This window comes from Bos indicus x Bos taurus, chromosome 29 (genome assembly GCF_003369695.1).
Source record: "Bos indicus x Bos taurus breed Angus x Brahman F1 hybrid chromosome 29, Bos_hybrid_MaternalHap_v2.0, whole genome shotgun sequence".
NCBI classification, from domain to species: domain Eukaryota; kingdom Metazoa; phylum Chordata; class Mammalia; order Artiodactyla; family Bovidae; genus Bos; species Bos indicus x Bos taurus.
In genome coordinates, this window is record NC_040104.1 from 5673958 (window position 1) to 5700885 (window position 26928).

Consider the following 26928-nt stretch of genomic DNA (forward strand, 5'->3'; position numbering starts at 1 on the left):
CATCAGCCAAGATGGGGACAGCTTACTGCACCCCCCAGGCGGAGCCAGCCCATCCCAGGCAGAAGCGATTATGCACTTAGTTCAGTTGGGGAAACCGAGGCTCAGGGCTGTCAGGTCCTGCCGGTGTCACAGCTCATAGGCTGAGCGGTCAGGAGGACCTGGCCTCCCACCCCCCAGTCCAGGGTGGGACTCTGCTGCTGCTCATACACGTGGCTGCTGCCCCCTTGCCTTTCCGGCCCAAGGTCCCTGGTGATTGCATGACAGCAGCTCCCGGTCAGGGGTCTGGGTCCCGGGAAGAGGGCAGCGCCTCTGCCATTCAGCCTTCCATGCTTCTACCGCAGCTCCTCGACCTCCCCGAGGCCCTGTCAGCCCTGGCCCCTCCATTCAGCCGGGCCCAGACCCCTGCGGATCTCCCAGCCTGTCCTGGAGATGGGCCCCGGCCCTGCGTGCATCTGGGCCCATTGATCAGGAATGGCTGGGGGGCTCCAATGGGAGGGGAGGAAGCCAGGAGCAGGGACCGGGAGGGGGAGAGGCGGCCTCGCCACGTCAGCGCTTCCCCACCTGCCCTCCTCCCGCACAGCATCGCGCCTGCAGCTGGAGGAGCCCAGCCCGGGGCCTCGAGCAGTCCAGTCTGAGGGTGGCTTGCAGAAGGGGCTCTGCACACCCCAGAGCCGAGGTCCCACCTGCAGAGACCAGGTGCCTGGCTTGAGGAGAGAACCAAGACGTAGACGATCCAGGAAGGAAGGACAGACCTGCCAGGAGGCTGGGGACCGAGGGAGGGCCTGAGCACCGAGCGGTGCTGCCGATGGACCGGGAGACCAGGAGAGGCTGACCACCGGGGCGGCAGGCAGGGGCCCCAGCTGAACCACTGTCTCCAGGAACCGGAAGTCCGGGCTGTCCCATGGCAGGTAAGGGGCAGGCGGCCAAGGCAGTCCCACAAGTGGGTTCAAGCTCCGGGGTGGGTGGGGTGGGGCTGGGTCTAAGCTTAGGGGACCAGGGAAACCCTACTGTACCCAGGGCCTGGGCAAGAGGATGGGGCAGAGGCAGCCCAGGCTGAGGCCTCAGGCCCCACCAAGGCGGGGCCCATGCAGCCATCCAAGTGCAAATGTGGGAGTGCTGATAGGCAGCAGGATAGAGCCATTTCTGGGAGGTGAAAGCCTTATCAGGCATGGGGGACCTTGGGCCTGGCCCCTCCTTTCTATGGGCTTCACCCCTTGTGTATCAAGGTGGACAAGGAGCCGCAACTTCCCCTCCAAATCTGACTCCATGTCGGTGGAAATTGGCAATCAAGAGGTGTTGGCTTTCAGAGGAAGTGGGCAGAGGACAGGCCCCTCCCCAGAGTTACTGAGGGCAGCACAGGGCAGCATGTGAACCAGGAGGGGCAGGGTATAGGCTCAGAAGACTGGGGAGCCAGTAACCAGCCTGCGAAGCCCCCAGGCCCAGCAAAACCATGAGCCTCTTTCCCCTGGGACACATCACCAAAGACGCTGGGGCTGGTGTTGGTTATCTAGATAATGTACCTGCCCCAGCAGGACAGCTAAGTGATGGGCAGCTGCCCACCTGATGGCCTGGTCCAGGTGATGGGGGACATCGGCCCATCCACCCTTCATCTCTGGGGGATTTAGACCTGATATGGCCCGTCCCCTTTCAGTAAGACCCACCCATCCCCAGACTGCAGAGCTTCCAGGGACTTTAGTGAGGTGCCACTTCTCACACGTGGCTCTCAGGGCTGCTGAGGATGGGGCCACTGACCTTGGACCCCACACTCTCACCTGGTACCTGCTATGCACTGGCTCTGGCCAGGTGCTGCCCGCCTGTCAACTCATCACAGGAAACTGTGATCATCCCAGGAAACTCCCTCCATCCATGGATCTGTCCATCCATCCATCCATCCAGCACCATAATTCTACCTCTGCCCAGGGGATCACACAGTTTTACTAGGTTCTCAACCCATGTGGGGCTGCTAGAAATGAACAGTCTGCTTTTCAGGATGTCTTTTCTAGTTTTAAAATTTTGTGTTAAAATATACATAACATGGGTCTTCCCTGATGGCTCAGACAGTAAAGAATCCGCCTGTAATGCAGGACACCCAGGTCTGATCCTTGAGTCGGGAAGATCCCCTGGAGAAGGGCATGGCAACCCAATCCAGTATTCTTGCCTGGAGATTTCATGGACAGAGGAACGTGGCAGACAAGAGTCCATGGGGTCTCAAAGAGTCAGACATGACTAGCGACTAACAGTTTCTTTTTCACTTTTTCAAACATAACATCAAAACTATCATTTTAAGTATTTTTAAGTGTTCAGTGGCATTAAGCACATTCATATTGGTGTGCAACCATCACCACCATCTATCTCCAGAACTTTCTGCATCTTGCAAAGCTGAAACACTGTCCCCATTGAACATTAATTCATTCCCTCTCCCTGCCCCTGGCAACCGCCATCCACTTTCTGTTTATGAATTTCGCTACGAGGCACCTCTTATGAATGGAATCATAGTCTTTGTCCTTTTGTGACTGGCTTGTTTTACTTAGCATAACATCCTCAAGGGTCATCCATGTCATGGTCTGCATCATAATACCCTTCCTTTCAAAGACTGAATAATATTTCCTTGTCTGGATACACACGTTCTTATCCATTCATCCATCAGTGGACAGACACTAGGTTTGCATCCACATTTTAGCTGTTGCGAACAATGCTGCTCTGAATACCAATGAACCCGTATCTGTTCAGCTACTTGCTCTTGGTTCTTTTGGGCATTCCAGTATTCTTGCCTGGAGAATTCCATGGATAGAGGAAGCTGGCAGGCTGTAGTCCACAGGGTCACAAAGAGTCAGACATGGGCTTCCCAAGTGGCACAGTGGTAAGGAATCTGCCCGCCAATGCAGGAGACTCAAGGAGTCAGACGTGACTGACTAACACTTCCACTTTTCGTAGTAATTCTATCTTTCATATTTTGAGGAACCATCAGTGGTCTTCCACAGGGGCTACACCGTCTAACATTCCACCAGCAATGCACAAAGGTTCCAATTTCTCTACATCTTCACCAACACGTGTAACACTCTTTTGGTTATTGTTTTTGTTACTTGCTTTGGTTTTTGGTAATAGCCATCCTCGTAGGTATAAAGTATCTCATTGTAGTTAAAAGAAATTTTTTTTAATAAGAAGGATGGAGCCATGGCAAACTTTTGCACAAGCCATGTGCCAGGACTGCAGACCAAAAATGGGCTCTTTTATCTTTTTAAGATTTATTTTTGGCTGCTCTGGGTCTTCGTTGCTGCATGCAGGGGTCATTCTTTGTGGTGGTGCTTGGGCTTCTCATCATGGTGGCTTCTCTTGAGGCAGAACACGGCCTCTAGGGTCCGTGGGCTTCAGGAGTTACGACACACAGGCTTAGTTGCTCTGTGCCACGTGAGATTTTCCCGGACCGGGGATCAAACCCGTATCCCCTGCATTGGCAGTTGGATTCTTAACTACTAGGCCACCAGGGAAGCCCAAAAGAGGGGCTCTTAAGAAAAAAGTGAGGAGGCCAGAGAGGAAAGATGTTAGAACTGGCTTGGAGAATCCCATGGACAGAAGAGCCTGGTGGGCAACAGTTCATGGGGTCACAAAGAGTCAGACGTGACTGAGTGATTAACACAACTTCAGGGTCAGAGATAGGTAAGAGTCATTCACAGTAATTTGGGGATCTCCTTCAGCTCAGTGTTCCTTAAGCAGCAAGAGGAAGCCAGGTCTGCACAAAACTGAGAAAGACTCCCCCACCCCCACCCCCCCACAACCCCACCTGTACCATCATCCATAACAAGGTCCTTTCTGAAGGGCCTACTGCGTGTCAGGCCCTGTGTGTGTCTTCATGAATCCTCATGTCAGCTCAATAAGACAGATTTAAGAACTCCTTGGGACAGATGTGGAAACTGAGGTTCCAGGAGGTGAAATAATTTGCTCAAGGCCACACAGCCTCCTGATGGCACAAAGATTCCCTGGGAAGCCAGACAGGTCCTGTCTCTGGCCTCCAGGAGCTTTAAGTGAACATTTACCTCATGAAGTGATGCTGAGTTAGGGATACTATGGGAACACAGGCCTGGCGATCAGGGAGGGCTTCCTGGAAGAAGAGGCATCTTAGTGCAGCCTGAAAGATGAAGGCTGGCCAGGTGGAGTGGCGGGGGGTGAGGAGAACAGAGGCCAAAGGCCCACATCCTGTCCTCTCTCCCCAGCCTTCCTCTCTGCTAGCCTTGGGGTATTTGCCCCCTCAGAGACCTACACACTGCCCACGACCAGCTCCAGCTGGGAGCCCCAGCCAGACTCCATGTTACCATCAGGCCCTTCCACCGGTTCCACAGGGGCCCCAGCGGTGGCTGAGCCCACTGAGCAGGGCCCCAAGAACCCACGTGTGTCCAGTGTGACGGTTCAGCTGGAGATGAAGGCTCTGTGGGAAGAGTTCAACCAGCTGGGCACAGAGATGATCGTCACCAAGGCGGGCAGGTATGAGCACGGGGGCGTGAGGGGGTGGTGGGAGGGGGGACAGGCTGGAACCATGCCGGGGCTGCTGAGCACCCCCTCCCGCAGGAGGATGTTCCCCACCTTCCAGGTGAAGATACTGGGCATGGACTCGCTGGCTGACTACGCCCTGCTCATGGATTTTGTGCCTTTGGACGACAAGAGATACAGGTCTGGGGCTTGCAGCTTAGACTTCAGGCACTGAGACGGGGAAGCAGAAGCCCACCCGCTCCCTGGGTGAACAGGGGCCAGTCGGAGCCATGTCAGGGGGTCTATCCCTGCCAGGCAGGGATGGAGGGGGCTAGCCCGGGGCGGCAGGCGTGACTGCGGGGACCCCAGACCGGACACCCTTCTGGAGCCTCTGGTTCCTCTTGTGCATACGGGCCAGCACGTGGGCAGTAGGGGACATGTTGACCCCCGTCAGTCTTGGCTCCAGGTGGGGGCAGCAGAGAGACGAGGTAGGCGCCCTGGGGTGCAGTCAGGGCGCCCTCGCCACCTCGCTCCGTCCCCAGGTATGCCTTCCACAGCTCCGCCTGGCTGGTGGCGGGCAAGGCGGACCCGGCCACGCCCGGCCGCGTGCACTTCCACCCCGACTCACCGGCCAAGGGCGCGCAGTGGATGCGTCAGATTGTGTCCTTTGACAAGCTCAAGCTGACCAACAACCTGCTGGATGAAAACGGCCACGTGAGGCCCGGGCCACCGTGGGGAGGGGTTGGGCCAGGACAGGGGACACTGGGGCCTGAGTGTGATGGAGCCTGGGGCCAGAACCGGCTGGGGCTTTGATGCCCAATTCCACCTGGCCAGGGGGTCGGACAGCAGAGGGAACTGCCCAGGCCCACCACAAACGCAGGAACATAGCATCGTTGACACTTTGTCCAAGGCAAAGATCAGGCTGATGTCAGGAGAAAAAGGAAACAGGGAAGGGGTCTCAGACAGAGGTGGCAACTGAGGCTATTTGAAGAGAAGTCTGATGGAGTGGAGGAGGGAGCCTGTGTATATAGAAGAGGGAGCTATGGCAGGCAGAGGAGCCAGCGAGTGCAAAGGCCCTGAGGCAGGAGGATACTGGGGAGTCAGAGGACCTGCAAGGAGGCTCCGTGTGGCTGGAGTGGAGCGAGAAGCGGCAGCGGGAGGGGAAGAGATACTAGGGGTGGCCTGCGCTGATCTGCAGGACCAGCTGGCTGTGGAGAGGATTCAGATCTTTACTCTGTGTGGGGTGGGAGACACGGATGGGGGGTGGTGGTTCTGAGCTGCAGCTCATGAGGGCTGCTATGTGGAAAATAGGCAGAGGCACCAAGTAGAGGCAGGGAGCGCAGCTGGGAGGTGGCTGCAGAAATCCAGGAGGAAGATGGTGGTGGTTGGGCGGCGTGGAGGCCACAGGGTAGGAGAGGTGGTCAGATCCCAAACCATCCTGTGATGGCTGGGATGTGGGAGTGAGAGAGGCCAAGCCTCCTGAAAGCTCAGACACAAAGGGGCCTTTGACTCAGAACTGCAGACTTGCAACCTCACACGCGGCACCAGCAGTTATGAGACGGGGCGGGGGTGGGGGGCCCTGGAGGAAGGGCGTCAGCCTCAGTGAAGGCTGGCTGCCGCCGCCTGCCCGCCCCACAGATCATCCTCAACTCCATGCACCGCTACCAGCCACGTTTCCACGTGGTCTTCGTGGACCCGCGCAAAGACAGCGAGCGCTATGCCCAGGAGAACTTCAAGTCCTTCATCTTTGCGGAGACCCAGTTCACGGCCGTGACGGCGTATCAGAACCACCAGGTGCGTCAGGCCACAGTTCCCGACCTGACTCCCCTAGTCCATCACGTGGGAGAAACTGAAGTACCAGGTTCTTAGGCCCGACAGGCGCACAGAGCCCTGCTCATCTCTCCTTCTGGGACTCCATGGGCATCAGCCCACAGTCATTCCCCTGCCTTCACGCCCACTGTCTCTGTGGTTCCTGGACTGAGAGGCCCAGGGCCTCCAGATTGCGGGGATCCAGGGAGGAGAGGGTGGCTAGCCTGGGGCCCCACAGCCTCTCCCCAACTCAAGGCTGACCTCTAACTACACTCTCTCCTCTGCAGATCACCCAGCTGAAAATTGCCAGCAATCCTTTTGCCAAGGGCTTTCGGGAGAGTGACCCAGACTCCTGGTACCGTCTGGCCCCATCCTCTCACCCCATTTCTATCCCTAGGCATCTATTAAGGTCTCAGCTCCTGACCCTTCCTTCAGGCTCACAGCCACTGGCTTGTCCTGGGGTCCCACTGCCTGACTCAGACCATGACCCTTGCCCTGGGCTCCCCACCATGACCTCTGCCCCCATTCCTGCTTGCCCCACCTCCAGGCCTACATCTCCACGGGCTCCCCACCATGACCCCTGCCCCCATTCCTGCTTGCCCCACCTCCAGGCCTATATCTCCACGGCCCCTGCTCAGCGTCCCGACCCGGAGTCGCAGCAGCCTCAGCCCCCGCCTGCTGAAAGGCTCCACTGAGCGGGAGAAAGGTCAGCCCCCAGGCCCACAGACACTGTGGGACTGGAGCCCGCTGAGTGGGAAGGAAGGGAGGGGACAGGGCCACAGGGCCCTGAGGAAGGAGCTGTAGACTGCTCAGCAAGCTCACCAGGCATCTGTGTGGACAGAGAGGGGAAGCAGAAATGTCTGAGACAATTTTGGACCCAGGGCAGGGAGAACAGTTGGGTAGGGACTAGTTGTGGAGAGCAGGGGTGGTAGGGGGTGAGGGTGGAGGTCTGGTAGACTTCCTGGAGGAGGCGGTTCCTGAGCTGGGCCTTGGAGGACTGAGAAGGAGGGAGGAGGAGGGGAAGAAATTCCAGGCAGAGGCAAGAGCAAGCACAGAGGCTAAGCGCTGGGCAACTTGAGAAAGGAGAGCAGCAGGCTCTTAGACCAGTGGGCTGAAGGCGTGAGGGGAGGCCTGGGGTCCACTCAGACCACGCCCTCCCCCCTAGACCCCAACAAAGCCTTCACCTCCAGGATCCCCGCGAGGCTCCACCATCAGCTGCTGGCCCGCCCTGAGGCACTGCTGGCCCCAGCCACCTACCCGCCCCTCACCTACCAGGGCCTGTACCCTGGAGCCTCAAGCCCTGTCCAACCAAGGGCCCGACCAACACCATACCCCCTCCCCAATATCCAGGCCGACAGGGACCAGGGAGGCCTGCCCCTCCCAGCGGGGCTGGGGCTCCTCGCCCCCACTGCAATGTGCCTGGGGCCTGGCCAGGACCCACAGTGACGGTGGGGGCCCTGTGGACAGAGTCCTCTCACCCTGGGGCCCACTCTCTTCAGCCTTACTTCTGCAGAGACCCCCCCGCCCCCACACCTCCCTTGACCAGGAGAGCAGGGCAGGTGGAAGCCCAGAGAGGAAAGCGACCTGCCCAGAGTTACCAGGCTGAGGTGGTGCCAGGCTTGGAACTGGACCCCCTATCTCCAAGCTGCCCCCTCTGCCCTGGGGGCGACTCCTCCAAACCCTGCTTTACCTTTCTCTTCCCTCCAACATTAAACCATACGGAATGGGTGGTCAGAGCACTTCTGTCCTCGGAGGTCAGGGTGGAGGGCCTCAGGAAAGCCCACACCTCAGAGTCTGGGCTGCAGACATCACAAAGCTCTGCTCCGTGCTGCTGGCATCCCAGGGAGCAGAGTCATGGTAAAGTTGGCAACACAACCTGAGTGGCAGGGCTGTGAGGGAGGTTGTAATCCTGCCCTCTGCCTCGCCGCCCAGATGAGGACCAAATCTGCAGCTCAGGGAGGCACTGCTCAAAGTCGAAGCAAAGCATGGGACACCTGCCATTTCACGTTTAAGTGCTGTGTGCAAAACCAGGGTGTCTGGTCCTTGGCGGGGGGAGGGGGATTGCCACAGTCTGGCAGAGGGGTGCAGCACGCCACTGGCAGTGACCACAGGGGTCAAGGTGGGGGTGGCGCGATGAGTTTGAGAATTCAATCAAAATTCCAGGCAGGAGAGCTTCTAGAGAAAATGACCAGCACCTGTAAGAGTAGAAGTTGTGGAGGAGACGGGAGAGGAGAAGAGGCCAGCTCCTGGAGGTGGGAAAAGCAGGGGAAAGGTCTGGGGCTGGAGTGGGTCCCCTGGAGCGAGAGGGCTCAGCTCATGCCACCCAGCGGAGCCAGGAGATAGGGCCCGGAGGGTGGGGAGGCATCTCTACCCGCTAAACGCCGACTCCAAACATCCTGCAGCACTTGCGGGCGCAGAGAAATGCGGGGCCTCAACAATCAGACACCCCAACTCCCAAACCCCGCGGTCAGTACGGCCTACCCCGGGCGCCGGCCAGACACGAGTCTAGTTGCACTAGGCAGGGGACACTCTCCAGACCCGTCGGGCCAGCCCCGCCCCAGCCCCGCCCCTACCTGCCCCAGCCCCGCCCCTACCGGAAGCCCAGGCTCGCCCCTACCGGAAGCCCAGACTATCGAGTCACGCCCCTTCCCGCCCCGCCCCAGGCCAGGCCCGCCCCGCCCCAGGCCCTCTCCTACCGGAAGCCCAAGCCTGCCCCTGCCGGAAGCCCAGGCTATCGAGCCCCGCCCCTTCCCGCCCCGCCCCACAATTCTCAGAGGGGCCCCTCCCCTGCCTGAGTCCGCCCCTTGGTCGGGCCCCGCCCTCGTAGGCGTGGCCTGTGCCGTTACCTCTCCCCACCAAGGCGGTCAGACTCCTCCCACGGCCCGCCGGCCAAGTTCCCGAGAGACCGCCCCGAGTGTGCTCGCCCGAACTTCTTCCCTCGCGCCGCCCGGTGCCCTCGGTGTCCCCGCCGCGCTGGACCGGACATGCTGCCCGACTGCCTGTCGGCGGAGGGCGAACAGCGCTGCCGGCGGTTGCTGGCGGGAGCCACGGCTCGGCTGCGCGCGCGGCCTGCGGCGGCCGCGGTCCTTGTGCCGCTGTGCTCGGTGCGCGGGGTCCCGGCGCTACTCTACACGCTGCGGTCCAGCCGCCTGGCCGGGAGGCACAAGGGTGACGTCAGGTACACCTGCCGGGACCTCCTCTCCCTTCTAGGAGGGCGCCGCTAAACCCCGGAGACCGCCGGGTCGTGGGCAAGGCACTTAGCCTCCCCGAGCCTTGGTTTCCGCCTCTGCAGAATGGGTCTAAGTAGAGCCCGTCGGCCAGCCGGCTGTGGAGGCAGTCAACTATTCACATCCCTCCGCCCGGAACCTGGCGCCGCAGGTACTCCTGCCCCGGCGCCGCCGCGCGGATCGCTCGAAGCGCGGGCGCGGGACATACGGTAGCTCAGCTGATAAAGACTCCGCCTGCAATGCAGGAGACCTCGGTTCGATTCCTGGGTCGGGAAGATCCCCTGAAGAAGGGACAGGCTACCCACTCCAGTATTCTTGGGCTTCCCTGGTGGCTCAGACGGTAAAGAATCCGCCTGCAATGCAGGAGACCTGGGGTTCGATTCCAGGGTGGGGAAGATCCTTCTGGAGGAGGGCATGGCAACCCACTCCAGTCTTCTTGCCTAGAGAATCCCCATGCACAGAGGAGCCTGACGGGCTGCAGTCCACGGGGTCACAAAGAGCCGGACACGACTGAGCGACCAAGCACACACAATGAAAAGGCAGAACTTCGCCTCTTGCCTGCGACTGCAGGAGGATTCCCCTCCGGGAGCCAAGGGGGAGCGCGGGGCGGGGCTATCTGGCTTCCCGCACAGGCCGCGACCCCCCTCCCCCGGCGGAAACGGGGAACACCCTAGGGTCGCTGTCAGCACCTCTGGGGCGACCCACGATAAGCCCAGTTAGCGTGTCTAAGCCCCGGGGCTTCTCCCCCTTACTCCTGTTGTTCAGGGAGGTAAACCGAGCCTGCAGAGGCCATGGGGCTTACCCAGCCCTCTCTGCAAACTAGGGGCAGGGACGTTTTTTTTAAAGCGAGTCCCTGCCGCAGCGGCCACCCCCAGCCCTTCATGGCCCCAGTGGCCCAAGAAGCAGGCTCCCTCTACCTGTTCAGTTTCCCAGGCGGCAAGTGTGACCCCGCCGACCGGGACGTGGTGCACACGGCCCTGAGGGAGACGCAGGAGGAGCTGGGCATGGCTGTGCCCGAGGAGCAGGTGTGGGGAGTCCTGCGGCCAGTGCACGACCGGGTAAGCCCTTCAGGTCCTCACCCCGCTCGGCCTCTCTGCTTGCCCCGGGCTAGGAGCAGGGCGCTCAGGGACCAGGAGGGTGGCTGTGGGGACTGTGGTAGTCACCGAGGGCGGTGGGGTCCCAGACAACCTGCCCAGCCGTTGTGTTCCAGCCTCCCACACCCATCGGGACGGGGCCAGGGGCATTTGATTCCCCTTTCACAGGGGATCCTGAGGCTCAGTCCTGGGATGGAGGTGGCTCCAGGTGAACCAGCTCCACTCAGCTTGGTGGACAGAGGTTGGGGAGGGTGTTGAAGGCTAGGCAGGGGAGATCTGAGGGTGGTAAAAGTAAGGGAGAGCAACGGCCCAGAGGCCCGAGTGGGTCTAGTGTGTTGAGGGGGCCTGAGCCAGTCAGCATGGCTGGAGCAAGTCCATGAGCAGGGCCGGGTGGACCCAGCCTGCACAGCTATAGGCCCCAGAGGCCTCCCCTCAGGCTCCCCTGGCCCAAAGCCCCGCCAAGCCCAGCCCAGCCCTGCCCTGACAGCCTGCTCCCCTCCCACCACAGGAAAAGGCCACAGTGGTGCCAGTGCTGGCTGGCGTGGGCCCGGTTGATCCCCAGAGCCTTAGGCCCAACCCCGAGGAGGTGAGTGGGGGCATCTGGAGGAAGGGGGAGGGTGGGTTGTCCTGCTGGGGGAGGCTGCAGTGGCCAGCGCTCTGTCTGCCCTCTCACTGCCCCCTGCCCACAGGTGGATGAAGTGTTTGCCCTGCCCCTGGCCCATCTGCTGCAGGAGCAGAACCAAGGTTACACCCACTTCTGCCGTGGTGGCCACTTCCAGTACACGCTGCCCGTATTCCTGCACGGGCCACACCGGGTCTGGGGGCTCACAGCCGTCATCACTGAGTTCACCCTGAAGCTGCTGGCCCCTGGCGTCTACCAGCCCCGCCTGGCTGGCCCGGAGCTGCCCCGGGGCTGAAGGCCTGGCCCCGAGCGGGCCCTGCCTCTGCCCGGCCAGGCCGGCTCCTCTCCAGGACTGAATAAAGCCTTTCCCAACACCGTGGCAACTGCATCTTCTGCACTGGAGCCCTGACCTTGGGCAGAGTCCATGGGACAGCTGGCCTGCTGGCTGGGGCACTTTGGGATAATCACGCTGTCACCTGCTATCGCACATACTGTGTGTCTGGCATCTTTTCTCTCATTTCACCCTCGCCACGGCCCTGTGAGGTGAGACCACGCTGTCCCTGGGTAGTGAGACGGGATCAGGGAGGGCAGACACCTTGCCCAAGGTCACCCCAGTTTGGGATTTGAACCAGGCCCTGTCTGGCACCAGAGCCCAAACTCCTAGCCACTACAGCCACCGCAGAACTGTCTTCCGAGCCTGGCTGACGCTGTGCCGGGCAGCAGCCATCCAGAGAGGAGCCCTGCATGTTACTGCAAACCTGTGACGTGCCAGGCTCTCCCTGTGCCAGGAGCTGTGCTGGGGCCACATCTGTGCAGCAGCCAGATGCTATCCTGCCCTCTAGGGGTGCTCAGTCTCGGGGCAACCTTAGACCAGGCCACATAGATAATCATGTGATTACACATTAATTACTCACAGATGTGTAATGGAATTACATATCCATCTTGTAAATCTCTGTGAGTTGAAGAGGTGGGCAGTCTGACCTGGAGATGGTGGACTGGGCGTTATCAGGTAGGACAAGGGATAGAAAACGCCACTCAGTGGCTGACTTTGCCAAAGGAGGAATTCAGTTCAATTCAGTCAGTCGTGTTGGACTCTTTGCGACCCCAGGGACTGCAGCACGCCAGACCTCCCTGGCCATCACCAACTCCCGGAGTTTACTCAAACTCATGTTCGTTGAATCAGTGATGTCCTCCAACCATCTCATCCTCTGTTGTCCCCTTCTCCTCCCGCCTTCAGTCTTTCCCACATCAGGGCCTATTCCAATGAGTTGGCTGTTCCCATCAGGTGGCCAAAGTATTGGAGTTTCAGCTTCAGCATCAGTCCTTCCAACAAATATTCAGGACTGATTTCCTTTAGGATGGACTGGTTGGATCTCCTTGCAGTCCAAGGGACTCTCAAGAGTCTTCTCCAACACCACAGTTCAAAACCATCAATTCTTTGGCGCTCAGCCTTCTTTATAGTTCAACTCTCACATTCATACATGACTACTGGAAAAACCATAGCTTTGACTAGACAGACCTTTGTTGGCAAAGTAATGTTTCTGCTTTTCAATATGCTAAGTTGGTCATAACTTATCTCCCAAGGAGTAAACGTTTTTTAATTTCATGGCTGCAGTCACCATCTGGAGGAAAAGTGATTGCAAACTCCACAGACAGACTAGCTTCAGGCATAGCTGGATCCAGGAGCTCCAGGTGCTCTTCTTTCCTTGCTTTCCACTGTATCAGCCTCACCCTCGGGAGTATTCTCCACTCCCCAGAGCTGAGAGGCGAGGAGAAGACGACAGCTGTAGGACGGAACAGTACCAGCGTCAGCATCCCATCAACAGAAAACAGCTTCTCTTTCTGGGCCAGTCTATCCCAGAGTTACACTTTCTTGGCTGACTTTGGTCCACAAGACCTTCCCTGAGCCTGTCACTTGGCTGCTGGACTTGGAATTCATTGATCAGCCGGGTCTGGGGCACAGGCCTGGGGAACAGGGTGAACTTCCTAGAATGAGAGTAGGGAAGGGGTGGCCCCCCAAAGGACCCCTGGAAAGAGAAAGGGAAGGTGAGCAGGCAAAAGGCAGCCACATTCCCCTGCAGAGAGTGACCTTGAGACCATAGATAAACAGGAGCAGGGCAGGTCAAAGGGCAAGGGAGGGAAGTTGGGGCAAAAGTGCAACCCAGATTAGGACTTGAGCCCACAGTCTTATAATTGGAGTCACTTACCTGGTGTCTCAACGTACTGAGGCTCAGGGTCTTGTGTTTCAGCACAGAAAGAATTCAGTGAGAGACAAAGTGCTAGGCAAGAAGTAGATTTATTAATATAGAACGCTTGTGAGAGAGGAGACTCTGCCCCAAGGATTAAGTGGGTTACATTTTTATAATCGAAGGAAAGTTGGGGAGAGGGGAAAGACTGCCTTCTCATTCTTCGAGTAGACCTCAGGCTTTCATCACTAGGTGGTCTTCCCTGATAGCTCAGTTGGTAAAGAATCCACCTGCAATGCAGGAGACCCCAGTTCGATTCTTGGGTTGGGAAGATCCACTGGAGGGGGGGGATATGCTACCCACTCCAGTATTCTGTCATGGAAAATTCCATGGACTGTATAGTCCATGGGGTCCCAAAAAGTTGGATACGACTGAGCAACTTTCACTCTTCATCACTAGCTCCTCCTTCACATCGGACAGGAGAGTATCTGACCCTAGAAGGTCAAACTAGGACTGTCTCAGTGCTTACTTAAATCAGCAGAATAATTTTTTTCTTTCACTTAATGACCTGAGGCATATCTCATGCTTCCATTTATGGCTTTATAGTTAAGCAAGCCTGCTTTGTCCCATGATGTTCTGATAGCTTTCTTGAGTGCTCACTAACTTGCAGCAGTCCCCCAGAGTTCCCTGGGTTCCCTCTGTCTCTAGTCCCCTACTGGGACCTCTGCAACTGCTTGTGTAACTATCCTTAGTCTATCCCTCTTAGAAGGAGGGTCATTGACTCAACGGACCTGAATTGGAACAATCTCCAGAGATAGTGAAGGACAGGGAAGCCTGGTATGCTGCAGTCCATGGGGTCGCAAAGAGTCAAACACGACTGAGAGACAGAACAACAATCAGAAGAAGCAACACTGTACAAAGCTTGGCGTGTTCAAGGAAACGTGGGGGCAAAGGGGCCCACCGTTCAGGGGGCCGTAGCGAGGGGCGAAGCCTCAGTGGTGGGTTAGGATTTTATTCCAAGCTGGGAGAAGGGGGAGAGGAGCCGAAGTGATGGGTTGATGTTTTAAAGGCTTGAGTGGCAAGGGGACCAGGTTGCCTTACCCTCCTGTCTCCATGGAGCACTCCCATCTCGCCTCCCCACTCCCCGCCCCTCCCCCTCCCGGCATGACTCCCCCCCCCTCCCCCAGCCCCCTCTCTCACCCCCCTTTCCCCCCACCCTGCCTCCCCCAGCCCTCCCTCTCACCCCTCCTTTCCCCCCACCCCCGCTCCCCCAGCCCTCTCTCACCCCCGCTTTCCCCCCACCCTGCCTCCCCCCAGCCCTCTCTCTCACCCCTCCTTTCCCCCACCCTGCCTCCCCCAGCCCCCTCTCTCACCCCTCCTTTCCCCCCACCCCCGCTCCCCCCAGCCCCTCTCTCACCCCTCCTTTCCCCCACCCTGCCTCCCCCAGCCCCCTCTCTCACCCCCCCTTTCCCCCCACCCTGCCTCCCCCCAGCCCCCTCTCTCACCCCTCCGTTCCCCCCACCCTGCCTCCCCCAGCCCACTCTCTCACCCCCCTTCCCCCCACCCTGCCTCCCCCAGCCCCCTCTCTCACCCCTCCTTTCCCCCCACCCTGCCTCCCCCCAGCCCCCTCTCTCACCCCTCCTTTCCCCCACCCCCGCTCCCCCACCCCCCTCTCTCACCCCTCCTTTCCCCCCACCCTGCCTCCCCCCAGCCCCCTCTCTCACCCCTCCTTTCCCCCTACCCTGCCTCCCCCCAGCCCCCTCTCTCACCCCTTTCCCCCCACCCTGCCTCCCCCCAGCCCCCCTCTCTCACCCCTCCTTTCCCCCCACCCTGCCTCCCCCAGCCCCCTCTCACCCCTTTCCCCCCACCCCCGCTCCCCCAGTCCTCTCTCTCACCCCCCCTTTCCCCCCACCCTGCCTCCCCCCAGCCCCCTCTCACCCCTTTCCCCCCACCCTGCCTCCCCCAGCCCCCCTCTCTCACCCCTCCTTTCCCCCCACCCTGCCTCCCCCACCCCCCTCTCTCACCCCTTTCCCCCCACCCCCGCTCCCCCAGTCCTCTCTCACCCCTCCTTTCCCCCCACCCCCGCTCCCCCACCCCCCTCTCTCACCCCTCCTTTCCCCCCACCCTGCCTCCCCCCACCCCCCTCTCTCACCCCTCCTTTCCCCCCACCCTGCCTCCCCCCAGCCCCCTCTCACCCCTTTCCCCCCACCCTGCCTCCCCCCAGCCCCCCTCTCTCACCCCTCCTTTCCCCCCACCCTGCCTCCCCCCACCCCCCTCTCTCACCCCTTTCCCCCCACCCCCGCTCCCCCAGTCCTCTCTCACCCCTCCTTTCCCCCCACCCCCGCTCCCCCACCCCCCTCTCTCACCCCCCCTTTCCCCCCACCCCCCGCTCCCCCAGTCCTCTCTCACCCCCCCTTTCCCCCCACCCTGCCTCCTGTTGCCCTCACACCTCTTGTGTCACCTCTGGCCCTCCAGCCTCCTCCCCTGGGAGCAGAGCCACATGATGGTGGTGAAAATAACTCTCCGACAGAGTGCGAACTGTGGGGGGAAGGGACCCTTGGGGTGGAGGGCAGGGAGCTGCGGGCTCCTGGGCTCTGGGGGGGCCCCGAGTCCCGCCCCTTCTGCCTCCCCCACGGCCACCCGCTGGCTCTCACGGGTCACCTCAGTCAGCACCCAGCAGCCACCCAGGCAGGTGCAGGGGCTCTCAGAGCGGTAAGTGGCCCCGCCGGCCTAGCCGCTGGCACACGGGGTGCCCCCCCCTAGGCTGGAGGCCCCCACCCCACCAGCCTTGACACTGTGCTCTGTCCTCAGGTCCCGACTGCCTCCTAGGACCCTCCACGACGCCCTCAGTGATGCCCGTTGGCCCTGTCTGGGTGGGTCAGTGCCGCCCCCTCATCTGCGGTCCTCGGGGGCTCCTCTGAGTCCCTGCCCATGCCTGCGCCCCCATGGCGGGCCGGGGGCGGGTGAGCATGCAGGAGCACATGGCTATCGACGTGAGCCCGGGCCCCATCCGGCCCATCCGCCTCATCTCCCACTACTTCCCGCACTTCTACCCCACCGCTGAGCCTGCCTTGCACCCCCCAGACCCACGCCCTCCAGTGACCCCGGTCCGCTCTGCACCCCAGCCCCAGCTGGACCCAGAGCCAGAGGGAGACTCAGACGACAGCAGTGAGTGGGGGCGGGGTGGGGGAGGGACACTCTGGGCTCCGCCCATCCAGGAAGGGGGTCTGGGGCAGGCAGGCCAGGCTTCAGACCAGGGAGGCCCATGAGGCGTGGTGCCCGGCGGGGGTTGACGCAGACGCTGACCTGCCTGCCACCTGCCCCTAGCCGCCCTCGGCACCCTCGAGTTCACGCTCCTTTTTGACACGGACAACAGCACCCTGCACTGCACAGCTCACCGTGCCAAGGTGAGGAGGGGGCGGGCGGCGTCCCCGGGGCTCGGGCCTGCGCCCCGGGCCTCTCCCACAGCCACTCTCCCTTCCCAGGGCCTCAAGCCACCAGCCTCTGGCTCCATGGATACCTTCGTCAAAGCCAACCTGCTGCCCGGAGCCAGCAAGGTGAGGGCGAGATGCAGGCCCCCACCGCTGCCCCTCGGCCAGGTATCCAGCCTGGAGCGCCCACCTGGTCTGCCATGCCCCTCCTCCCCAAGGCCTCCCCCCCTCAGGCAGGGGCCCCCCATTGCTGGGACGGGGGGGACCCAGGTGGGGCGCCGGGGCCCGAGGAGGGCTCTGACACTCCCTGCTTGGCCCTCAGGCCAGCCAGCTGCGGACACGCACGGTTCGGGGCACGAGGGGTCCTGTCTGGGAGGAGACGCTCACCTATCATGGGTTCACCCTCCAGGACGCCCGGCGCAAGACCTTGCGGTGAGGACGGGGCCTGGGCCACGAGGAGGGGCTGGGGTGGGGGTGGGGATGGGGGACTGGCCTGGCCAGGCTGACCCAGGTGGCCCCCAGGCTGTGTGTGTGTGAAGACCCATGGCTGCGGCGACGGAGGCGGGTGCCTCCCCTGGGAGAGCTGCGGGTGCCCCTGAGGAAGCTGGTGCCCAACCGGGCCCGGAGCTTCGACGTGTGTCTGGAGAGGCGGAGGCTGGTGAGTGGGGCTGGCGCACAGGGTGGGGCTGGGTGGGGGTGACAGGGAGGGAGACCCAGGCGTCGTCTGGCCCAGGTGACTGGGCTCTCTGCTGTTTCAGACCAAAAGGCCCAAGAGCCTGGACACAGCACGCGGCATGTCTCTGTATGAGGTCAGTGAGACGTGGGACCCGGAGGTGGGTGCTGGGCAGGGCTCTGGGCCCAGGGGAGCTCAGAGAAACTGAGGCCTTTTCTCTCTCTGGGCCCATGAACACTCATAGTCTCAGGAGCACAGGCCAGCTTGAGACAGAGGCTGGAGCTGGGCAGTTGGTCAGTGGCCTGCATGGGCGGTTCAGTTCTCAGTATGGGCGGTTCAGTTCTCAGTATGGGGTGGGGGGGTTGTGAGTGCCAGCCAGGGGCCAGGGGGCTGCTGTCGGGGGTTGGGGGGGCGTTCTGGGACGGGAAGGGCTTGTAGTAGGGCTGCTCTCCTGGGAGGGCTCCCTAGCCTGGACTTGACTAACCGACAGTCGCAGGCTCCCACTGGGCTGCGTGGGCTGCTGGGCCCACGGCTGCTAGGCCTGCCCCTGGGGCAGCGCAGGCAACGCTCCTGGGCTGGGCGCTCTGGACTGGCCCTTGTCAGGAGGGGTGAAGGTGACCACAAGGGATTGGCAGAATGAAACCAGAGACCTGGCCAGAGCCACTACAGCCCACGGGCCCCAGGGACCCGCAGAGCTGGGGCAGGGCCCTCCCCGCCCCAGCTCCCCCAGGACCTAAGGGCCAAGCGCTGCTGCCCTGCCCCCTAGTGGAGCCTGCGACTGTCGGTTAGTCAAGTCCAGGCTGGGGAGCCCTCCCCGGGGAGCAGCCCTACTACAAGCCCTTCCCATCCCAGACCCTCCACCCCCACCTGACAGCAGCCCCCTGGCGCCTGGCTGGCACTCACAACCCCCCCACCCCATACTGAGAACTGAACGCAAGGCAGATGGGCTTTCTGCAAATCACATTAGGGTGGGAGAAGCACATTCTTTCCATGGTATCCTCCGAGTCCTTCTGGAAGCACCAGGGGCCGGGGTGGGGGGTGGGCGGGGGGGGGCAAAGGGCATTCAGCATCTGACTCCCGGGGTGTGGGGTGTGAGGGGGGAGGGTCTTGCAGCTGACGAGGCCTGTGTGCACTTTGAGGAGGGACAACCCTCTGGGAGCTGCTTCCAGGCTTCCCCGAGAGGCTTCCCCAAGAGGGAAGAGACAGGCCCCTAATGGAAGGCCACCTAGGAAGCTCCTACACGTTTGTGACCCTCAGAGACAAGTGGCCGATCACGAGACCCGGACAAGCCCCCTCCCCTTCTCAGGCCCGAGGGTAGAGTGGACCTGGAAGTCTCATTCCAGGGAACTAAGTCAGTGACAGTATCGGGAAACTGGACCACGACATCGGACACTGGGCCCTGATTTATTTGAGGCCAGTCTGAGTTCTCCCGCGGGGCTGACCCAGCCTACCCTGTGGGCGCTGGGCCACCAGGCTGACCCGGCCTACCCCTGCAGCAGGAGGTGGAGGCAGAGCTGGCCTCGGAGGAGCGCGGGCGTGTCCTGCTGTCGCTGTGCTACAGCTCTCAGCGGGGGGGCCTGCTGGTGGGCGTGCTGCGCTGCGCCCACCTCGCCCCCATGGACGCCAACGGCTACTCGGACCCCTTCGTCCGCCTGTGAGTGTGAAGCAGGTGGCCGGGTGGGCAGTGGGGGTTCCTCAGAGTGCCCCCATGGCTCACCTCTCTGGGGCCACACCGAAACCAACCTCATCTCTCCCAGTTTCCTGCATCCCAACACAGGGAGGAAATCGAAATACAAGACCAGCGTTCGGAAGAAGACCCTGAACCCCGAGTTCAATGAGGTAGGCTGGCCCGAGAGAAGGCAGTCCCGGCTGCTGGGGGAGGGGTCGGCATCCTGTCTCACAGTACAGGCCCCAGCCACCCTGGGCCACTTGCCTGAGTCTGTCCCTGAAGCTGTGAAGGACTAAGGCCGCCTCCTTTTCACCGCGTCCCCTGCAGGAGTTCTTCTACGCAGGCCCACGGGAGGAGCTGGCCCAGAAGACGCTGCTGGTGTCTGTATGGGATTACGACCTGGGCACGGCTGACGACTTCATTGGTGAGCGGGAATTCGGGGGAGCTAAGTTGGGGGGTGGGACTCCCACCTGGCTCCTGACCTGTCCCCAAACCCAGGTGGAGTGCAGCTGAGCAGCCGGGCCGGCGGGGAGCGCCAGCAACACTGGCGCGAATGCCTGGGCCACAGTGACCGCAGGCTGGAGCTGTGGCACCCGCTGGACGGCGCGCCCCTCCAGCTCAGCGACTAGTGGGGCCCCCAGCCTGGCCGGCTCAGTGCCCCTTCCCCAGGCTGACCCACAGCCTCTCTGCAGAGCTGGAAGGCGCTGGGCTGCTTCACTCCCGCTATCCAGCCCCTGGTCCGTTGTTTCCTTCCTTCCCCACTTCCAAATTCACCCCACCGTCAAATCACGAAGCAAGAATAAACCTCTCCTCCCAACCAGACCAGACAGTCCGTTTTTTCCCTGCCATCGCCTCACAGGGCAGAATGGGCGCTGCTCTCCTTGCTCCCACCCTCCAGAGGCCTGCACAGGGCCAGGACCAGGTCTGGACCCCAGGCCAGTTTTCCCCTCCCCACTCTTGATTGCTGCACTGAGGGATAAATGCTCAGGGAGGTCTATGACAGGGGCTTCCCTTGTGGCTCAGCGCATAAAGAATCCGCCTGCAATGCAGGAGACAAGGATTCAATTCCTGGGCCAGGAAGATCCCCTGGAGAAAGAAATGGCAACCCACTCCAGTATTCTTGCCTGGAAAGAATCCCCTGGACAGAGGAGCCTGGCGGGCTTCAGCCCAAAGGGTCCCAAAGAGTCGGACATGACTGAGCACGCCCAGTCTGCGACAGGTTGACACACAGGAGTCAAGGTGTCAACTCTCAACATGACCTTGTCCTGACCTATTCCCCGCCGTCTGAGAAACAAGCCTCTGTGAGTCACAGGCTGCAGCAGCAGCATGCAGGCAAGCAAGGCCACAGAGAAGATGCAACGAGAGAGTGGGTATCGCTAGCTTTATTGTCCAGCCATCCAGACAGACGGACACCAGCCCCGTGGGCTCAGAAAGCTGCTTGCCTGGCCTGGTGCTGCTGGGCAAACTGCTGCATCCGTTCCTCGAGCTCCGGCCGGAAGTGTCGGATCAGGCCCTGGGGTGGGGGTGGGGATGCAGGGAGCGCTGTGTGAAGCAGGGTGTGAAAGCCCCGCTGCCCCCCCAATGCCTGGGCACTCACCCCCCGTGCCCCTCGTGGGGCAGCATACCTGCACGGGCCACGCAGCCCCATCGCCCAGGGCGCAGATGGTGTGGCCCTCGATCTGCTTGCTGATCTCCCACAGAGAGTCGATCTCTGCCGGCCGGGCATCTCCCCTCACAAAGCGGGCCATCACCTTGTTCATCCAGTCCACACCTGTGCCGGGGCAGCAAGAGATGGCCTGCTGACCCCCCGGGCCGGGGTGCAGGGGATGGAACCCAAGGGGTGCAGGTCATGGGGTCGGGGGGCTGAGAGAAGCCACAGCAAGCTGGGCGCCTGCAGCAGTGCATTCAGGGTCCGGAGCCCACGCCACCTGTGCCCCGTGCCCCACCCACGCCACCTGTGCCGCGTGCCCCACCCAGGCCCGGCATGAGCCACAGAGAAACCCTCAGCCTGCCCAGCACGCCTACCCTCGCGGCACGGGGTACACTGGCCACAGCTCTCATGCTTGTAGAACTCGATGAGGCGGGCGATGGCTTTCACAATGTCCGTCTGCAGAGACAAGGGGCAGTGAGGAGGTGCCCGAGCCTGAGCCTCAGCCCCTGGCGGCACACCCGCCCGATTCCAGCAGTGCTCTGGCCACCTCCACTCACCCCAGGCATCCTGCGCTGCCAGGCTCCATGGCCGTTCCCCATAGAGAAGCCTTGCCCCCCAGCCTCTCCCACCTCCCTTATCTTGGGTGACAGGAATCGGGACCCAAGAACTGGCGGGTGTCTCTGAGAAGCTCGGGCTGGGTTACTAGCCAGGCTGGCCTAAGGCAGGCACTGGGTGGGAGCGTGGGCAGCCCTTCCTTACCGAGCGGTCCATGACGATCACGGCAGCCGTGCCCAGCCCCGTCTGCGCCTGGATCAGCGCGTCGAAGTCCATCAGCACCGTCTCACACACGGACTTGGGGATCAGCGGGGTGGACGAGCCGCCAGGGATCACAGCAAGGAGGTTGTCCCAGCCACCCGTGACACCCCCTGGGGCCCCAGCCAGTCCCCGAGAGGATGGATGGTCAGGGCAGGGGCCGGCACGCCTGTCAGCCCCCACCCCAGCCCAGGCCCCCGAGGCCCGCCCACCCCGCTGGGTGGCCCCGGGCCTCACCGGCGTGCTTTTCAATCAGCTCCTTCAGCGGCACAGACATCTCCTCCTCCACGGTGCAGGGGTTGTTGACGTGGCCAGAGATGTTGAACAGTTTGGTGCCCGAGTTGCGCTCTCGGCCGAAGCTGGCAAACCAGGCACCCCCACGGCGGCAGATGGTAGGGGACACGGCCACAGTCTCCACATTGGCCACAGTTGTAGGGCAGCCAAACACTCCTGCGGGGGGGAGGGTAAGAACCTGGTGGATGTCACATCCCTGGTGGCTCGGTGGCAAAGAATCCACCTGCCAATGCAGGAGACGTGGGTTCAGTCCCACGTGCTGAGGGGCAACTAAGCCTGAGCGCCACAGCTACTGAGCCTGCCCCCGGGCCCGGGAGCTCCACCGCTGAAGCCCACACGCCCTGGAGCTTTTGCTCGGCAGCAAGAGGCCATCGTGATGAGAAGCCCGTGTACCAGAACTAGAGTGGCCCCGTTTGCCACAAGGAGAGAAAAACCTGCCCGGCAACGAAGACCTGGCACAGCCAAATACACATTTTTTTTTTTAAAAGAAAACAAACCAGTGGCTGCTGGAGGTTGGGGACAGTTGGGGTGGGTCTCCTGGAGGTGGCATCTGTCCAGGATCTGCTTCTGCGGCAGAGAGCCCTGCTTCCACCCGTGTTAACTCTCGTCCCCCGGGAGCCCGATCCCAGCTGTGCTGCATCTCTGCCACCCTGCCCCAAGTTCCCGGGGGGTAGGAGCGCACCTGGGTGTGTGGCCTGTGCCCTGGGGCAGGATGAGACTCCTGGGGGCACTGGTGCAGCCTCTATGTTGTTCCCACCTACTCGGTGTCAGGCCCCCCAGTGCAGAAGGGACTCAGAAATTCCCCAAGAATGATAAGTGGCGACCTGAAGCCAGATCCCAGGTTCCACAGGACAAGGCCTGGGACGAGGCCAGGCGCCAGGTCGTACCCACGTCTGCAGGGAAAGGCGGCTTCAGGCGGGGCTTGCCCTGTTTGCCCTCGATGGACTCGATGAGCGCCGTCTCCTCCCCGCAGATGTAGGCCCCGGCCCCACGCACCACAAACACGTCGAAATCGTAGCCGGAGCCGCAGGCATTCTTGCCAATCAGACCAGCCTCGTAGGCCTCTCGGATGGCTACCTGTGGGACAGGGGTGTACAGACACAGTCCCCACGTGCCCAGGAACACTGCGTGTGGGAGGGCGGGGTACAGGCCCAGGGAGCTCATCACCATAGTCCAGGGCCAAAGCTCCCTCTGGACACAGGCAGAAGACGTGCTGGGAGAAGGGTAGGGATTTTTACAATGTGTGTGCTGCTTGTGTGATAACATTTAACAAAATCTCTAACTATATGTATTTTTTAAAGACTTTACGGAAATAATGAAAATTTCAGCAAGTAGTTTCTCTAGGTAGTCTATGGGAGATTTTTCTTTGGTGTGTGTGGATTCCTGTCTTTACAATGAGTCAGTACTGCTTCTGAGTAGAGGAAAGGACCCTGGAGGCTGATTTTTAAATATGTAATAACACACATAATGCTACCATGTGCCAGGTTATGAACCTAATAGAAAAGTGAGGCTTCGGCCCTAGACCAATTACTATAGGCGTCACTGGGCTGAGAATTACTGACGTGACCTCTTGACCCTTCAAGAAAAATGCCCACGTGTGAGTTCTCCAGCCTACCACCACCCCAGGAGCCCTGGAGCCCTGGAAGACCTCCCAGGCTGAGGCTCTGGGACACAGAGCGAGACAGAGGCTTTGGGGTGCACGTCCCACTCAGGACACAGGCCAGCTCAAGAGATCCCCACCCTCCCAGCACAACTCCAGATAGATCCCACGTGAGAACCTAAGAAGAACTCTGCCTGGGTTGGGGTATGAGAGTGCCCACTCAGCACCTGGCCCTCCCCCTGCCCACCTGCAGATTGGAGGCCTCGTTGTAGAACTCCCCGCGGATGTAGATGTAGGCGGCACGAGCGCCCATGGCCCGGCCCCCTACTAGGCAGCCTTCCACCAGCTTGTGGGGGTCGTGGCGGATGATCTCTCGGTCCTTGCACGTGCCTGGCTCCCCCTCATCCGCGTTCACCACCAGATACTTGGGCCTGTAGGGGCCAGCAGGGCAGTTGGGCCACAGGGCCACCAGGGTCAGGCCTTCAACCGTATGCCACCCCAGTCTACCAGGAAACCTCAAACAGGTTTTATCTGACAGCCAATCCTTCTCTGATCCCGCAACAAGTCCCCAGGGCTCTGCTTGCTCACCACCAACGACAGGGAGCTCACTGCCTAGTCCACACTGGGGCAGCTATGAGCACAGGCAAGGTCTTGGTTCTACTCAGCCCAAATGCTTCTCCCAGTGCTTTCTCAAGAGCCCACATCTGCTTTTGGTCACGATGAGCATTCCGTGAACCTCCATCATATCTCTGGAGCCAAAAGGAGGCAGAGCTGACATTTATCATTTACTTTCTACACGCAGACCAAAGGGCAGGCCAAAAGCTGGAAGGCACAGTATCTCTCTAATCCCTGCACAATACAATACACATTTACAGAACAGAATACTGAGGTTCAGAAATACTGCCCAAAGCTATATGATTAAATGGCAGAGCCAGGAACTGATCAATTAAGTCTGCTGGGTTAAAATCTTGGGTAGACTCTGCTGCCCCCAAGACTCCTGAGGAAGACGATGGAACCGAGTCCCTGCTACTGGAGCTCTGGTAAGGTTTTCCTACTCCATTCACTCTTGGTTTCCAAGGAAACAGCCCCAAGGCCCAGATAAGCCCCAGCCATCCAGAGGTGCAACCCCATTTCTGCCTGCCTACACACACCTGCCATCTGAGGGCTTATTCATGAAGCTCCATTTAAGGCCAGTGGGGAAGCCAGCACCTCCACGGCCCCGCAAGCCCGACGTCTTGACCTCACCCAGGATCCAGTCAGGCCCCTTCAGCAGAATCTCCTTCGTCTTGTACCAGTCACCTCGACTCTGGGCACCTTTAAGCCTGGATAGAAGGAGAAGGCGATGGCACCCCACTCCAGTACTCTTGCCTGGAAAATCCCATGGATGGAGGAGTCTGGTAGGCTGCATTCCATGGGGTCACTAAGAGTCGGACACGACTGAGCGACTTCACTTTCACTTTTCACTTTCATGCATTGGAGAAGGAAATGGCACCCCACTCCAGTGTTCTTGCCTGGAGAATCCCAGGGACGGGGGAGCCTGGTGGGCTGCCGTCTATGGGGTCGCACAGTCGGACAGGACTGAAGCAACTTAGCAGCAGCAGCAGCAGCAGCAGGGTGGGGAAGGCAGTGAGGAGGAGGCCCTGCCTGGGGACCCACCAGCCTAAGGGCACCATCTCACCTCCAGTCATGGCGGCCATACAGGTTGGTGAAGATCCGGTCTTCGTCCTTCAGCGAGCCAAATGAGGTTTTCTTGGGCGCTGTCTGGGGACACAGAGAGTCAGTATGCCCAGGAGAGCTCTGGGATTATGAGGGGCCAGGCCAGGAGCTACAGATTTTTGGGTCCCCTAGTTAAGGAGGGTTGGACTGGGAGGAGGGCAGGGGCCAAAGCTTCAGAACCCTTCGTACGGTCATAACTACCGTCATTACCACTTAGTAAGCACTTTCTGTTAGCAGGCACTAGGCTAAGCTTTTTATATCCAAGATCTCATTTCATTCTCCTAACCCTGAGATAGGAATGATTTCCTCCATTTCACAGAAGAGGAAACAAGACTCAGAACAAAATGAGCTTACAAAAGGCACACAGCCTGAAGGAGCAGATGGAATCTAAGCACAGGTCTGTCTGTGGCCAAAGCCCACACAGGATCCACAGAACAGACTACAGCCCTGAACCCAGCGTGATGTCACGTCCATTTATTTACTTGTATGGCTCTGCTGGACCAAAACTTAATTTGGCCAAAGTCTTGTTTATATGACTAAACTCTGCTGGAGACAAAACGTGTTTTCTGAAGGAAGAGGAATGCTTCACTGAGGCTGGGACACAAGATGATGGCGGGAGACCCGCTCGGGATAAAGCTGTTGAGGAGAGATGGCTCTGGAATCCCATGAGACATAGAGAGAACCCCAGCTGAGGGCTAAGGGGACCTCGCTTCCAGACAGCCAACCCCTTAAGGGCCAATACAGGGAGCAGAACTTTGGACGAGGAATGAACGGCCCTCTCCAAAGCTGTTTCTGCATCTGTAAAATGGGGCAGTGACCCCTTCACGCGCTACAAGGTTGTAGCGAGGAAGGAATGAGACAAGGACGCTTTGCCACCTGCAAAATTCTCCGTTAGGTCGCGCAATTGTTAAATAAGGGGAAGCCAAGGAGCCGGAGGGCTAGGGGGCCGGGGAGAATCAGCCTCCCGTTTGGAACCCGTCCCCTCCTACATCGGCAACCTTCCTGTCAGACGGGGGAGATGAGAGGCTTCTCCAGAAGGCACTACGGACCCAGGTATGGCGCGCGCAGACGCGACAGCGAGACCCGGCCCGCGAGCGCCCCTGGAACGAGCCAGGTCGGGCCTCACCGTGTCGCCGCTGAATCGCACAGACACCCGCGCGGGGAGCGACCCGCCGAGCAGCCGCCGTGCCGCCAGCATCGCGGGGAGGGGCGGGGAAAGGCAAGCCGGTGACCGCCCGCTGTCACCTTCACAGCTCTGAGGCTCAGGACCCGGCACGACCGAGACGCTAGGCGGCGCACAGGAAGAACGTCACACGCGCCCTGACAGGGCGCGCCCCAACTTCCCCGCGCCGCTCCCGCCCCGCCCTTGGCCCTGCCTCCTCGAGGGAGCGCGGAGAGGCCGGAAGTGCCCTGTCTGGCGCTGAGGCTGCTGGGAGATGTAGTCCCGTGGGCCTCCGGACCGCCTTTCTCCTGTCGCGAGGCTGGCATTTATTTACTGTCTTGCTCGCCGGCTCTGTTCTTTCGCATTTGCCTCCGGACTCTCAGCCTTTGAGCCCACTATGTAGCTGGACCCTCCTGCCTGCCTTGTACTGCTCTGGCCCTGTCCCAGCCCTGCCAGACTGTGACTTTACGCCCACCCACCTCGGGCACCCCTGGGCTCAGGGAAGCCGGGAGGCGGG

The 26928-nt window shown here is 60.7% G+C and overlaps 4 protein-coding genes across 11 annotated transcripts; 3 read left to right on the forward strand and 1 right to left on the reverse strand.

Annotated features, from left to right (window-relative positions):
* The first annotated feature begins 556 nt into the window (after positions 1-556).
* TBX10 (T-box 10) lies at positions 557-8009 on the forward strand. The gene is made up of 8 exons (XM_027532520.1): positions 557-908; positions 4212-4479; positions 4564-4665; positions 5007-5178; positions 6103-6258; positions 6561-6628; positions 6885-6979; positions 7439-8009. Exons 1-8 carry the CDS (start codon positions 902-904, stop codon positions 7717-7719), a joined length of 1149 nt encoding a protein of 382 aa, XP_027388321.1. The 5' UTR covers positions 557-901; the 3' UTR covers positions 7720-8009.
* Positions 8010-9137: 1128 nt separating this feature from the next.
* Positions 9138-11703, forward strand: NUDT8 (nudix hydrolase 8). The gene is made up of 4 exons (XM_027532264.1): positions 9138-9451; positions 10426-10558; positions 11103-11180; positions 11284-11703. Exons 1-4 carry the CDS (start codon positions 9258-9260, stop codon positions 11509-11511), a joined length of 633 nt encoding a protein of 210 aa, XP_027388065.1. The 5' UTR covers positions 9138-9257; the 3' UTR covers positions 11512-11703.
* Positions 11704-11726: 23 nt separating this feature from the next.
* LOC113886223 (double C2-like domain-containing protein gamma) lies at positions 11727-19997 on the forward strand. Of its 8 annotated transcripts, none has more exons than XM_027532254.1 (12): positions 15800-16114; positions 16214-16275; positions 16487-16570; positions 16730-16809; positions 16888-17001; positions 17156-17265; positions 17356-17491; positions 17592-17642; positions 19003-19160; positions 19264-19345; positions 19503-19599; positions 19674-19997. In XM_027532254.1, the coding sequence occupies exons 1-12, from the start codon at positions 15903-15905 to the stop codon at positions 19802-19804; spliced, it is 1317 nt and encodes a 438-aa protein (XP_027388055.1). In that variant the 5' UTR covers positions 15800-15902; the 3' UTR covers positions 19805-19997. The 8 variants fall into 8 exon arrangements, with proteins under 8 accessions (XP_027388060.1, XP_027388055.1, XP_027388057.1 ...); XM_027532256.1 differs by having other exon boundaries at positions 19006-19160; XM_027532257.1 differs by having other exon boundaries at positions 16888-16959.
* Positions 19998-20539: 542 nt separating this feature from the next.
* Positions 20540-26622, reverse strand: NDUFV1 (NADH:ubiquinone oxidoreductase core subunit V1). Its single transcript, XM_027532101.1, has 10 exons — positions 26376-26622; positions 25212-25294; positions 24685-24855; positions 23781-23964; positions 22821-23010; positions 21877-22089; positions 21586-21752; positions 21201-21282; positions 20801-20946; positions 20540-20688 (listed from the first exon to the last, which is right to left on the reverse strand). The coding sequence occupies exons 1-10, from the start codon at positions 26445-26447 to the stop codon at positions 20602-20604; spliced, it is 1395 nt and encodes a 464-aa protein (XP_027387902.1). The 5' UTR covers positions 26448-26622; the 3' UTR covers positions 20540-20601.
* Between the last annotated feature and the right edge of the window lie 306 nt (positions 26623-26928).

Bases quoted from the DNA above. Each gene is read 5' to 3' on its own strand.
- NUDT8 (XM_027532264.1), top strand. From the start codon at position 9,258: ATGCTGCCCGACTGCCTGTCGGCGGAGGGCGAACAGCGCTGCCGGCGG. The intron at 9,452-10,425 runs GTACACCTGCCG...CTACCTGTTCAG, and splicing joins AGGCACAAGGGTGACGTCAG to TTTCCCAGGCGGCAAGTGTG. The intron at 11,181-11,283 runs GTGAGTGGGGGC...CCCTGCCCACAG, and splicing joins TTAGGCCCAACCCCGAGGAG to GTGGATGAAGTGTTTGCCCT.
- LOC113886223 (XM_027532254.1), top strand. From the start codon at position 15,903: ATGATGGTGGTGAAAATAACTCTCCGACAGAGTGCGAACTGTGGGGGG. The intron at 16,571-16,729 runs GTGAGTGGGGGC...ACCTGCCCCTAG, and splicing joins GGGAGACTCAGACGACAGCA to CCGCCCTCGGCACCCTCGAG. The intron at 16,810-16,887 runs GTGAGGAGGGGG...CTCCCTTCCCAG, and splicing joins GCACAGCTCACCGTGCCAAG to GGCCTCAAGCCACCAGCCTC.
- TBX10 (XM_027532520.1), top strand. The intron at 4,480-4,563 runs GTATGAGCACGG...CCCCTCCCGCAG, and splicing joins ATCGTCACCAAGGCGGGCAG to GAGGATGTTCCCCACCTTCC. The intron at 4,666-5,006 runs GTCTGGGGCTTG...CTCCGTCCCCAG, and splicing joins TTGGACGACAAGAGATACAG to GTATGCCTTCCACAGCTCCG.
- NDUFV1 (XM_027532101.1), bottom strand. From the start codon at position 26,447: ATGCTGGCGGCACGGCGGCTGCTCGGCGGGTCGCTCCCCGCGCGGGTG. The intron at 24,856-25,211 runs GTGAGATGGTGC...CCTTCTATCCAG, and splicing joins TATGGCCGCCATGACTGGAG to GCTTAAAGGTGCCCAGAGTC. The intron at 21,283-21,585 runs GTAAGGAAGGGC...TTGTCTCTGCAG, and splicing joins TGATCGTCATGGACCGCTCG to ACGGACATTGTGAAAGCCAT.